We start from the raw sequence: 14519 nt of genomic DNA on the forward strand, positions 1-14519 counted from the left end.
GTTTCACATTCAATCTGAGCACCTCATCGGATTTGTTTGGAACGTTCAATGAGTTATAATGTAATCATAAAGTCCTATGACTGATCAGCTGTTACATTTATCCAGATTTAGGCCTACTTAACCGAAAGTCGCTCTACACCATGATATATACAAATGATCTCCACTCAACTTAGTCTTCAACTTTTCAATGTTTATTGTAAATTGAATTTGTACAATTGGTTATTTTGTTCATAATATTCGTCCTTAATTCATATCAAGCTTTGATAACTTGCTTCTTTTAATATCCAAGGAATTTCATCAAATAAGCAAATGTGCAGATGGAAATATACATTCATTGCTTTTAGGTTGACAAGCGAGTTTAAAAAAACGAACATTAGATATCTATAACAAGTATTTTTTGCTAGTTTGCGTTGCACAGTGGCTGTCCCTGCTTCTATTTTACAAGTTACAGCAGCAGAAAAACCTTTCCCCTTTTTCTGTGGGAAAAAGGGAGTGCAGGGCTGGAATCTAGTGGTTTAAATGCAGAAGTTGAATTCTGTTGTCATTTTTATGTGAGTTTGTATGCATATGGTACGTACAGCATGGCCAAGCTCCAGACACCAGCAAGGGGATTAAATACGTCCTTTCACCCGCCGAGGAAGCTCCACAGAACCACTGTGAATTGTTTCTGCTTGACACAAAAGGAAGGAAAAAGGCAAGCAAAGATTAGACTGAGATGAAGGTGAGGTTAGGACAGTAGTCACAGAGGAGGCCAGCCGACCGGTCTGGCCCAGACATCGGATCGATACTGGGTGATGTAGGAGCTGGCGGAGGGGTGATCGCGGGGGCAGTGGATGGGCTAATCTGTTCAGTCATTACCCAGCCGTGTCTCCTGATTCCAGGGATTAGTAGACGCAGAAACAGGGCCGATGTTGTGTTAGTGCTACAGGAGACTCTATCGAGGATTGGAGGAGTGGAAAACACTCTCAGTCCCCAGTCGCCTTTTGGTAATTGCGCCTGCAGTACCGTGTACGGGGAGGATCCTGGGAAAGAGTGTGTGCATACAAGATGTGCTGGCTGTAGTGTTGGGGAGCAGGGGACAGAAAGAAAGAGGGATTGGAGGCAATGCTGGCATTTTGCACTTGGAAGAAATACGAGCAGGCATCGCAGAATCATGTACAGTCTCTCCCTCCCCTCCCTCTCCTCTGTCTAGTAGGAGAGGAAAGTCGTGGGAGAGCTTACATGCTTGCCTGCCCACAAGCCTTTATGTGGAGCTGATCATTTGACAGAGGACAAAGCAGCCAGAGAGGCTGGCTAGCTCCGGTGCCCTGCCAGAGCCCTGCGAAACATTTCACATGCCACAACATACCCGACGGGTGGAAATGAGGGAAATCACATTAATGTCAGTGGTCAAAGAGCTGATTCAATTAGCTGCAGTCCCTGCATCTCCAGTACCTTGAACTCTGATGTGAGACACGAAGAACAAGCCCATATAATTGAACTGTCTCGCACAGTTGAACACTTGAGGACAACACTAACAACACGCCTTAAAAGCCTATGAATTAAGGAACATGGGCTTGTAAGACTTGCTGGCATTAGCGAGTTTGAAAATGGAACTTCGCTCATTTTTGGCATTAAGATCTGTTGTGTGTAGTACTGCGAGCTGTGTAATGTCTTCTGCGGCTCAGGAAGAAATAACCCTCGAGATTGAGACGACATATTTATAAAAGACAGCCTGTCTGCCACATCAGGGGCAAAGAGTTGGAAGGACATGGACAGTAACCGGGGCAGGGAGGGTCTAACGGAAATATGCTATCGAGTTTCATTATGGTACATTAAGTGTAGGATCTAGAGTTTTGAGAGTTTAAACCACTTAAAGTACTCTTATTTAAGAGAAACTTACAACAAGCTCACTATGGAGTCGCTACGACAGCAACTATTTTACTACTTTATCTCTGATTTATTTTCTCTTTTTCATGTTTCAATACTTTTTGATAGCATTTTCCAGACTGTTTTATTTCATCACCTTTTTTATAAGTACATGATAAATAACAGATTCGTCATTTAGGCTTGTTATTTTTCTGCGCGTGGATTTGGAATTGGTTCACTCGGCCACTTAAAGCATTTTAGTATTGCACTTAAGTAATGTCGTAGATGTCACAAGAGACAGATAATACAGAGAATGGTCTGAATCTGTGCAGCCGAGCACGAGATGTCCTGACTTTTATGCCCCAAAACACTGGATCTTACTGTACATTTCCCACAATGCAACTTGATGGAATCTTTTATTACACCCTACATGTCAACGGAATACCCACTTCTTTCATATCCCACATCTTCTCTTTGTATCATCGTTTTTCTCTTTTTAAGTGACGTATCAATCCCAAGACAAAATATCCTCGATGACATCATCGGCTGATACACCTTGTGATTGGTAACCTGAACTTCATGAGTAAAAAGTGGTGGAGTGCCGCTTTAATGAAATGAGCTATAAGAAACTGTTTCCCCTCAGATTTCTATCAGGAGCTGAAGATGGTTTTTTTGGAGGGCGATGGATCTCGGTGGTAAACTGAAATTTTCCAGATAAAGTTTTGTTTAAGCTTTGATGAGGTTCATGATAACAGTAGCAGAGACAGGTGGCGGTATAAAGAGTCTCGTTACTGCCAGCTTTGCACGTACCGCTGCTGGTCTTTCTGCCAGCACATGAAGTCTGTAACCTCCTCACCGTCGTGAAACTGTAAGCCAGAATGATTTCCTCTACTAAAAGGCCATTATTTGTAGCTGACTTCACTGCATTCAATGCTTAATTATCTTATCAACAAAGAGGGAACCTCATGGAGACACTTTTCAAGGAATATTTTGGAAACAAATGAAGCTCAGGTGGAAACTTTGAATGGATTAGATTCCAGAAATATATACGAGGCAATTTGGCGTTCAAGCTCCACTGGTTGGCTGCACGCCAATGCAGCTTCACAACTTGTAGTCCTGCCAGTCCTGTGACCTGAAGGTAAAGCGACCCAAAGCTGTGAATACAGAACGTACATCTTGCCACCTGACTGTTGAAATGTTCAGCATTCAGAGGACAACCGCCGTGGCTGCCGTCCAACACCTGCAGCTTCAGACGCCGCTTCAAAAGGAAAGAACATTGCGAGCAAAGGCTGGCCCATTGAGAAGGAGTTTAACATCCTCGGCAAAGGAACTTTCCAATCTTGTTGGCCGCACTGTGTGTTTGGACACAGTCAAAAGAGGCGAACGAAGCTGTTGGCCTAATCCGATGCAACAGCCATGAAATCCAAGCTGAGGAGAGTCACATGCTAACCGGATTCAACTGTGAAAGACAGTGAAGTAGCGTCGACTGACTTTGACCTTAAAATAAGAGTCAAATCCAACTTAAGTTTGATGGCGGAAAATCTGGTTAAACCTCCCGAAAAGAGTTCTTTCCAATTCATCCAGCGTGTCGCCAGGGATCACGAGAAATAACAAAAGTTTCAGGAGGGAAATGTAAGTGGCGAGACAAGGGAGGGATGCGGGTGTCTGTGCACGTGTGTGTGCGGGGGGAGATTAAATATATGACATGTTGAAATGATGCCAAGTCCCAGCTCTTTGCCTTCTTCTCCAAAGTTGTCCTCAAGGGCCCTAGTAAGTTTAAAAATAGAGCTTTTCTATTTTCTAGATGAGGGCCGAGGGGAAAGAGAAGAAGAGCCAAAGCGGGCAGAGACTGGAGGAGTCCTCTGTGGTAGGAGAATGCAATTTCAGATTGGCCAGATTGCTTTTTTTTTTCTCTCTCTCTCTCTACTTCCCTCTCCACCTCGGCCGCTCATGAGGCGAGATATGCACCGGCGGGGTCCCTAAGCCGCCGTAAGACCGACGGCAGTAGCAGCCCCGCCGCCAAGGAGTCGTCGTACTCCCAGCGCAAGGAAATCAGCGGGATGAAATAAAAGAGGGACTCCAAAAAGATCAGTGGGGATATTGGGAGTGATCGATGAGAGTCAGGCGGGGAGGGAGGGAGGGAGGGAGGGGGAGGGGGAGTGAAAGGATGAAGGAGATGGCTTCAGTGGGATTATGGCGGGATATTGCAGAATATAAATGCACTTGTGTTGCCCAAAGCTGATGTCTCACGGTCACATTGCATTGCAATGGGGGGGGGTGCATTGTTACGGGTTTGTACTCCCTCTGAATGCACCAGTTGGGTGTTAGACAAATACAGTCGCAGACACGCTGTTGCAGATCCGTCTTGGGTGAAACAGGCGTGAAATGTTTTCTCCTCTTGTCTCTCTCTGTCCCTATTTTTTAGGAGGAGAGGGCTCCACCGAGGCAGGGCAGAAGGAAACGTCCACCTGCGATATTTGCCAGTTCGGGGCTGAATGCGACGTGGACGCCGAGGATGTTTGGTGAGTTTGCACACACACAAAAAGCCACGTGACACCAGTTGACCTACACAGCTAGACTCAAGTGATCGTGACACCTTTTCATATTTCTTCTGTCAAAAAAAAATCCCCCCTATATATATATATATATATATATATATATATATATATATATATATATATATACATAAATATTTGCCTTTCCAAAAAATGTTTGCGAGTTTGAACACTAAGAATTCAGATGAGAACTCTTCTTTATACTCCACACATCCGCTGCTGAACACCCACTGAAGGTTTACTGCATGGTTGACCATTTCATTTAACCTCAATTACTAGAGCAGGGCACAGAGAGAAAGGAGATTTTTTTCCGCTTGTTCTGGAAATCCAATTACCATCCTTACAGGACTTGCCAATGTCAGGCCAAAAATGACTTTGACTCATCCAAGGAAAACTAGTTCAGCGAAGAAATAACATTCGCCGTGAGTTTAACCGTTTGTTGCGGTTGAGACGGATTTGGGTGATATGTTATCGCCGCGCATCAGCAAAGGAGCAGCGCCAGAAGCACCCTCACGGGTGCAGGATAAACAATGCGGGTGCAGAGCTCAATTAGATGAAGGCTCGACTGGTGCACGTTTTTCTGCACCAGACAGCAGCATCGCAGCACTTGCTTTCGGCAGCTTCAGTGAACCAACGTCGCTGATTCGGTGAGGAACAAGGATCGGCTGGTATCAGCAAAATAAAAGGCAGGCCGTGTAAGAAATCCCAGACGTACCGCTTGAAATTAGAAGTGCCCTGAGAGTATGGCTCTATCAAACTGCCTGATGTGATGGAAAGATAATGTACCCTGGTGTGCCGTAACTGTAATGCCAACGAATGGCTTCATGTTGCATTCTGAGCCTTGTTGCAAATACCAAACAGCTGGAGTCCACTCCTCGTGATGCCACCCACTTTCACAAATGCACCTTAACATTCTGCTAAAACACGGAAATTGATTTATTGGCAATTTCTTAATCCCCAAAGGTCAAATTCATAAGGTCACAACAGCACAGTGCACTCTGTCGATGGTGCACACACACAAAACCGAAAGCATTCGAGATAATGGAGCCTCAAACATGTGCAGCGTAACTGGAACAAAGCCCCCCCCCCCCCCCCCCCAAAAAAAAAATAAGACAACGGATAAGACAAGAGAGGCAGCCTCAGTCAGTAATGTATCCTGTTAAAAAAAAGCAGTTGACACAAACAGACATGAATATTTCAGCGTCCTTTCTTGTAGAACGGAAACTACAAGTTCTCTTTTAATCTTTCAAAAGCCCCAAGGTACTTTGACAAGAACATGTTTCTGGCGAATAATCATACAGGTGATCGCAACCCAACAGCAGGTCATTTTCATCAAACAGCAGCCAACCGCTGGCGCGGCGCAGGATCATTTTGATTAAAATGAATATTGTTCCAATCAGGCGGCAGAGGATTTTAATCAAACAAAACCGCCAGTTAATCAAACAATGAGAGGAGAGAGATGACTGTAATCAAAAGCCAGGAGACGGGAAAAGTGATGTGTTCATTATAATGCCTTTTTCTTATTTTCATACAAATACTGCGAAGGGATAAATACATATGCCCCGTAAAGCCACTGCGTTTTAGGGTATATGGGACTCAAAGTGGCCTGACAATCAGACTCAAGTGCTATTTTGTTTTCACTTCATCATTTAGTCTGATGTGTTATTCATATTGGTTGTGTTGTGTTTGGGAGCGTGTTATCATTGCGCTCTAACCATTAAGGCAAGGCAAGGCAAGGCAAGTTTATTTGTATAGCACATTTCAACAACAAGGTAATTCAAAGTGCTTCACATAAAACCATTAAAAGCATCAAAACATAAGGCAAAAGAAAAGGAGATTTAAAAACAATTAAGAACATTCATTAAAACATTAAAAAACAGTACAAGAAATAAAATGCAGTAGTAAAATGCAGAAATGCAGGAAATTGATTAATATATGAATTGAATGTGGTTCAATTAAAGGCAGCAGCAAACAGAAAAGTCTTCAATCTTGATTTAAATGAGCTGAGGGTCTCAGCAGACCTGCAGCTTTCTGGGACTTTGTTCCAGATATGTGGAGCAGAACAACTGAACGCTGCTTCTCCATGTTTAGTTCTGACTCTGGGAACAGAAAGTAGACCGGTCCCAGACGACCTGAGGGGTCGGGATGGTTCATAAGGTAGCAGCAGATCAGAGATGTATTTTGGCGCTAAACCATTCAGTGCTTTGTAAACCAACAGCAGGATTTTAAAGTCAATTCTTTGTTGGACAGGAAGCCAGTGCAAAGACCTCAGAACTGGAGTGATGTGGTCCACCCTCCTGGTCTTAGTGAGGACTCGAGCTGCAGCGTTCTGAATCAGCTGCAGCTTTCTGACGGACTTCTTACAGAGACCTGTAAACACACCGTTACAGTAGTCCAGTCTGCTGAAGATAAATGCGTGGACAAGTTTTTCCAAATCCTGTTGAGACATAAGTCCTCTAATCCTTGATATATTCTTCAGGTGATAGTAGGCTGATTTTGTAATTGTCTTGATATGGCTGTTCAGGTTGAGGTCTGAATCCATAACTACACCTAGATTTCTGGCTTGGTTTGTGGGTTTTAACATCAGTGACTGAAGCTGAGCGGTGATTTTCAATTGTTCGTCCTTGGTACCGAAAACAATTACTTCTGTTTTATCTTTGTTTAATTGAAGAAAATTCTGGCACATCCAGTTGTTGATTTGTTCAATACAGTTACCCATCCCTTGTATGGGATTATAGTCCCCTGGTGACATAGTTATGTAGATTTGTGTATCGTCTGCATAATTATGATAACACACTTTGTTGTTTTTCATAATCTGAGCTAGTGGAAGCATGTAGATGTTGAACAGAAGAGGCCCCAGTATTGAACCTTGGGGAACACCACATGTCATTTTAGTCAGCTCCGATGTGTAATGAGCTACAGACACAAAGTATTCTCGGCCCTTCAAGTAGGATTCAAACCAGTTAAGTGCTGTGCCAGAGAGTCCCACCCAGATTTTTAGTCTTTCTAGGAGTATGGCATGGTCGACCGTGTCGAATGCAGCACTGAGATCTAGTAAGACTAAGACTGAACTTCTGCCATTGTCTATGTTTAAGTGGATGTCGTTGAAAACCTTAACAAGAGCAGTTTCAGTGCTGTGGTGCTGTCGAAAGCCTGACTGGAAAACATCAAAGCAGTTATTTACGGTCAAGAAGTCGGTCAGCTGTTGGAAAACCGCTTTTTCAATTATTTTACTCAAAAATGGGAGGTTTGATATTGGCCTATAATTTTTCATCGTTGCGGAGTCTAAACTAACCTTCTTTAGGAGCGGTTTAATAACTGCAGTTTTTAGGGCTTGTGGGAAGACGCCTGACAGAAGGGATGTGTTTACAATTTGTAAAAGATCAGTGGTCATGCAGTTTGAAATATTTTTGAAAAAGTGTGTTGGTAGAATATCCAAGCAGCAGGAGGATGACTTCAGATGTTGTATAATGTCTTCTAGGCTTCTACGGTCGATTGAATGAAATTGTGTCATGATATTTGAATGGATGTTATTCAGAGATCGGGACAACACATATCCTGTGGTTGATGTGGAGGCACTGACTGCTTGTCTAATTTTCTGAATTTTGTCAGTAAAAAAGGAGGCAAATTGATTGCATGCCCAGGTGGATTGGAGTTCAGCAGCTACCGACACTGGAGGGTTTGTTAGCCTGTCGACGGTAGCAAATAAGGCGCGTGTGTTCTTGTTTTTGGTTATGATGTCAGAGAAGAATGACTGCCTTGCATTTCTAAGTTCCAAATTATATTTGCGAAGTCTCTCTTTATAGATGTCACAGTGAACCTGGAGATTAGTTTTTCGCCACCTGCGCTCAGCTTTCCGACACTCTCGTTTCTCCATTTTGACCAGCGTAGCATTTCTCCAAGGAGATCTTTGCTTACCCGAGACAACCTTCACTTTAGTGGGTGCAATGGCATCAATAATATTTTTTACTTTAAAATTGAAGCCATCTACAAGCTCATTGACTGAGAGGTAAGAGAGGGCTGGTGTGGAGGAGAACTTCTGAATAAATAGTTCACTGGTGTTTTCAGAGATGTAACGCTTTGTCACAACCTTGGTTTGGACATTTGTGTGCAAGGAGATTGCACTCTCAAAGAAAACACAGAAATGATCAGAGAGTGCAACATCAGTCACAGCAACCTTGGAAATGTTTACACCTTTGGTGATGATTAGGTCCAGAGTGTGCCCCTTGTTGTGGGTGGGTCCTGTCACATGCTGAGTCAGATCATAGTTATCAAGGACACCACATAATTCTATAGACTCTCTGTCCTGGGGATTATCAACATGGATATTAAAATCACCAACAATAACAACACAGTCAAAATCAATACAGATTACAGACAGCAGTTCAGTAAACTCATCAAAGAAGGTTGCACAGTATTTAGGCGGTCTGTAAATGTTTAGGAATAAAGTAGCGACTGATGTGTCCGTCTTGGCGATGTCATCTTCAGCCGACATAGAAGTTTGCCAAGAGCAGTTAACTTTTGTCGTATTGATCCAAGAAATCATTTTTAAAGGAGTTGTTGGACATTTGTGGGAAAATCCGCTTCTTCACTTTTCTACAGTTGAATTAGAAGATTGATATGAGATGTGAGAGTGGCATCATTCAACTCTCTGCAAACAAGTGAATATCTTGACAGTGTATATCCCAAAAGTTACAAACCATTCTTTTAAAAGTTGTTTCTGGTCGGACTATGTGGCCACCGTGGAAGACCAGGCGATCACGGAGCCGACAGACATACATTAGATCCTGACCCATCGTAGCTTGCTGTCTTTCATGACTTGCATGACATGCACAGGTGATTGGCAAGGTGCCATCGACGGACTTCACTGTTGCATCTTACGGCACCAACAGAATCATTCCATTTCTTGGATTGTACTTGTGACAGTTGTTTTGATATAGTATTCCAGTGGTTTAAGGTGCTATATATATACGAGATTGGAGTATTTGCTTTCTCAACATGGCGACGGCTAAACCGGCAATTCGCAGCTAGCTGTGCTAACAGTGCAAACAATGGTGAAAGTGCTGGCAGAGCGATCGGTGTCATGAGGGGGAACCAGAGGGTGGGTGCTAGGCTGCTGCGATGTTATCAGCCGGCACCGCCGTATGAGTGCAGTGCAAACAGGGGCTTTGGTGTTGAGAAGTTGTAGCATTCATTCGCAGATGAATAAACTGTACACACACTGCGCTGCTACCTTCTCAACTATAACTTTGTACTGACTAGGCGAGACCTGTCTCGTCGCCCCAAAAAGCACATGAACTTTCTCGTAAACAAACACAACGCTCATCTACACCTCTTCCCCCCCCTAGCTCTACTGAAATTTGATCTCCTTCCTGTAGCTGGCATACGCTCGGCAGTAAATTGTGCACAACCTGTCCAGTGGCTCCGTTCGTCTGATTGTCATATTTCTTGTTCTTAATGCAATTCAAGTTGTATTTAGTTGGCATGCTGATGTAGGCTACTTTTTAATTTGCCAGAATGTGTCACAATGAAAAATGCGTGTTCAGCAGGTTTGCATATGATCAAACCCGTGGAAGCCCCGGACCGGTAAAATGCAAGAAATTGACCCAACTCTATGACATACAAATGGTCATTGTGTAGGTGAAGCAGTCCTTTAATCTCCTTGAGAAATTTGGGCAACAACTCAGAGATCTGGAACTGTAAGTACTATTAAAGCAACTATGATATGAATGTGTTGCTTTCCAAAATGTCGAGCCATTGCTGGTGGCACCAACAGCATTCTTTGTGGCCTTTAGAGGAATAAACCTTCAGTGTGCTCTTCAGTGCAATCATGACACGACATTTTGATGTCTTTTAATACATTTTGACAACAGAATAGCATGTGTGAGATTTATGACGATGGGCTATTGTCATAATGTGCTTCATGAATATTATAATTATACTTACACTGAGCAGTCTGGTCAGGACAGCTTTTCCATCTCAGTCCCTTCACCAATCAACATTCCTTTCATTACCGGTATATTTGTCATCATCATTTAGATACAAATAAGGAACATCAAATTGTGCTCAGTGATGTGACTGACTGAAATACTGTAAGTTAGTTAAACCTGTTTTGGCTAAAGTAAAGTATACTGCAGTTGACGCTGCTGTTACAAGCCTTGCTTTCCTTACACCATGCCTCTGTAGCTCTATGTACTCTGGAGGCAGGAGGCAGGTAAAAAAAATATCAATTTACCCCTCAAGGATCAATAGAGTGTCGCAAAAACCCATTTAGATCCATTTGTGGTGTGAAACCGTAATTACCCGCAAAAAGCCATGCTTTTAAACCCGTCAATAGCACCCATCAGTGTTGATATAATAATGGTAGAGGAGGAGCAAATAGTGGGCTAGTCATAGAGAGGGGCTGGGGGGACACTTGCCGTGTGAACGCTGGGTTTAGACCTCCCGAGAAAGAAGCGCGGGGCTTTTCAAAGACGCCAATTGCAACCTTATTAAAGCCCATTCTATGAAGAGCAAAGACAATTTCAATGAAAAGCCAGACAGTCACAGGCCAACCGGGAAGGTGGACAGCTGCCTTTGATTTGCTTGAGCTGGGTACATGCGCACACAAGAAAAGAAAGAAAGAAAAACATCCCCCTGGAAGCCCTCCACACATTACTGACTTGGACAGATTATGAGACAATGGGCCAGCGGGCACAGACATGTTCAAGCTCCCTGACCCCACGACATCCCTCCTACACAGGAACAAGACACCCACAACGAATTGATGGTAGTTCTGCTTTCCTTTGAATGAGTTTGCCATTTCTTTGTGGTCATTTTTTGTTTTTAGTTTGTGTTGAATTATCATCTCTTCGAAGTCATTTTGTGTCTTTTTGTAGTTATTTTGTGACTCCTTGCACTCGTTATTAGTCCGTTTGTGGATGATTTGCATCTCTTTGAGGTTGTTTTGTATCTCTTTGAGGTTATTTGGTGTCTCTTTGTCGTCGTTTTGTGTCTCTTTCTAGTCTTTTATCATCTCTTTGGGTTTTTTTGTGACTCTTTGTAGTTGTTTTGTAACATTAACTCATGTTGAGTCTTTTTGTGGATGATTCGCATCTCTGAGGTTGTTTTGCATCTCTTTGTAGCCATTCGATTGCGGACTGTTAGATTGTTGAAAATAAAACTGTATAAAACTCTGGAGAAAGAAAATAGACTTTGGCCGGCCGCCAGAGTCTAGGTAATCAATGGGAAGTACTGGGATGATATTGAAATTCCCTTACTGACGATACTGCTTTCAGAAAAACAACGATAAATTTATAGTCACACAAAGATATTTTGTTGCCTTTGCAAAAGCCCCAAAGATTGATTGCTCATTGTGGTCGGTGTTTTTGGTCCGGCTGCTCCTTTTGGATGGAGTCGTAGTAGACTTGTGTATTCTGTTGAACGGGGATGTTGACCATTTTGTGGCCAACCAATGTCGTATTGGACGATTAGCTCATCATATCGCTCAAGCCTAGTATATATACTGTATATATATTATTTATATATTTAGATATATATATGTGAATATATATATATATATGGACGTATATCCTCTCTTCTCTCTTTCTCCCTTTTTCTTTCTGTGTCAACATTGCTGATTTATTCTCTCTCTCTTCTTATCTCTCGTTCTCTCTCTCTCCCTGTCTGCCTGTTTGCCTTTCACTCATTTTTCAAAGGATTACAGTGAAATGTGAGGCTAAGGATTATGAAAATCAATGCTATGTTCAGTTGCAATGAGGTTTGCTGCTAAGGATTTGTACACAACATGAGGCTGTCAGTGGATATGTTGGCCTCAGCTGCAGTGTGTTTATGTTACAGAGTCCTAAGTTTCCCTTCAAATATTTAGGCATAGCAATATTGATGAAAGCCTTTCTTTCAAAGTTCCGTATTGATCATCCTTAAAGGAAATTGGATTTCTTTTTTTAAGGAACACAATCCCGTTTCTTCTTAAATGCCAGGAAATGGCTTGCTGCTGACACTTTCTTGCCTCGTCTGGATGATGGGGATGTTTTGTACGTCAACGCTTCACTCTCTTCACTCTCTTCACCTGTTGGATGCTGTCTATCACGGAGCTCTGAGATTCATAACCAGTTGTAAACCCCTCACACACAATTACACTCTTTATTCTTTAGTCAACTGGCCGCCATTATCCATGTGCCAAACTTTGCACTGGTATAATGTTATCTATAAATCCACCCTTGGATTGCTGCCCAATGACTCATCCGCATGCATATCACATAAAACAGGGCTGCCGTAGTCTACGCTCCCAGCGCTTCATCACTCTCTCCATCCCATCAGTCCGTACAGAATTTGGTAAAATAAAATGAAAATGGCCTTCTCCTTTCAACCTGGAACACGCTACAGCAAGAACTGAAGCTGTCCAGTATGATTTTAATCTTATTTCCAGAGAGCAGCATGTACATAGTTATTAATAAACGACCCACTTTTTTTATAATTTGTGTTCTATTTCGTCTATGAATGTCCTGTCTGTCTGTAACTTTGTCTCTTATTGCTGTTGTGTCTTAACCGGGTCCCTCTTGAGAACCAATGAGATTACTGTCTGTCTAAATAAAGGTTACATTTTTATTTTATTTTAAAGTAATAAAATACGTGTGTAAAGTGCCCTTTTCGGTTGGGAAGCCAGCAGACAGTCTGGGGGGAGCGGGGGGACTTTAATGGGAGGGAAACCATCACGGGGAACTAATCAATATGACACATCCTGCCGAGAAAGTGCGCTCATGGCACACACACTCCGATATGTACAGCACACACGTTCACACACAAACACCACGAGCACTTCTCAACGACTTTGTGCCTCTCAGCAGAATGTGTGAAAGCAATGATTTGGTGTGAGAGAGAGAGAGAGAAACAAAAAAGCGATGCTTATCACAAAGCGATTGCCCGCCCCGTGCATGTACACGGCTGTCTGCGCACGCCTGTCTGCAGGTGTTCGAGTGCGTGTGCGGGCAGCATTAGGATGTGTTGACGCACTGCAGTCTGGTGGTATAGTGCCTATTGTGGAGAAAGTGAGAGGCCTCATTAAAAATGCATGAAGCCCAGACATCAGCCACCGAGCAACAGCGGCCTCTCGGGATGGCCGAGGCTCTGAAAGCTCTCCTACGGTGGGAGGTTGTGGGGGGATAATGTGCATGTCTACATGTACATGTGTGCAGCGTGAAGCCTATACTCCCTACGTGTGAACATTTCCTTTTAGCTCAGAAGCTCTTAAGATGTTTCGCTTTCTTAGTTCATCACAATTCTTCTCACTGCCTCCTTTCATGATTGAACTATGCTCATTTAGATACTTTTAATGATAAAGCAGCCGTTTTAATATTTTAATTGTGAGCCTAATCGTCTCTGGTTGGTGGGTGGCTATTGCTAAATTAATGTCTGTTTTTTTTAATACACTTTAAAGGTTAACTCAAACAAACAAAAAAACTCACTTGCCTGTATCTAGCTCTAAAGATAATTTTGTCTTTACGTGTGTGGTATCTGCATTTACCTTTCACAATGGAGGTAGGGGTGTGTATCTATCCCTCTTAGAGGATTTGACATGATCTGATACCAAAAAAGATATAGTTATATTTATAACAATACAATTCTCTGTGAGTCCAAGCCAATTCAGCACAACACAATTAAGCTACAGTTGGACAAGATTTCATATTTTTACTTCTTTTTTTGTAAACTATATGTAGTTTTAATTATCTGTGACTAAAAGAAAACATATTTTCTTAATTTTGATGTCAAATACTGAATGACAAATACCTGTTGTCTACTGCTACACCAACAACAGTAGACATGGGGAGTAACACACGTTTTCTGCTTTTATGCTCCCTAAAATCTACCCAGGTCACAATCCTAAATGTATTGTCTTGAATAATGCTATACGGGTGCAAGTCCTTGTAAATAAAACAGAGTTCTTCAGTATTTGCCTTCAACCAAGAGGAGTTAGGGGCTGGTGTACTTTTGATGTGACATTTGCTGCTGTCAGCGTACACATTGATGTTGCAAGATTTATATTGCCACTGGTACATTTTATGATACGACTGTGTGTTTTGCATACTGACGATTCAAGGTAAGGTTTTCAGGCAGTGT

The 14519-nt window shown here is 42.6% G+C and overlaps 1 protein-coding gene across 1 annotated transcript in view; it reads left to right on the plus strand.

The window, feature by feature from the left end:
* Positions 1-14519, plus strand: part of LOC306783758 (tomoregulin-2-like) — a 116117-nt gene that overhangs the window by 89828 nt on the left and 11770 nt on the right. The window contains exon 5 of the mRNA XM_079277547.1: positions 4274-4370. Within this exon, the coding sequence (XP_079133673.1) occupies positions 4274-4370 (97 nt within the window). The remainder of the gene's footprint in view (positions 1-4273; positions 4371-14519) is intronic.

This window comes from Melanostigma gelatinosum, assembly GCF_949748355.1.
Source record: "Melanostigma gelatinosum genome assembly, chromosome: 10".
In the NCBI taxonomy this organism is placed as follows: Eukaryota; Metazoa; Chordata; class Actinopteri; order Perciformes; family Zoarcidae; genus Melanostigma; species Melanostigma gelatinosum.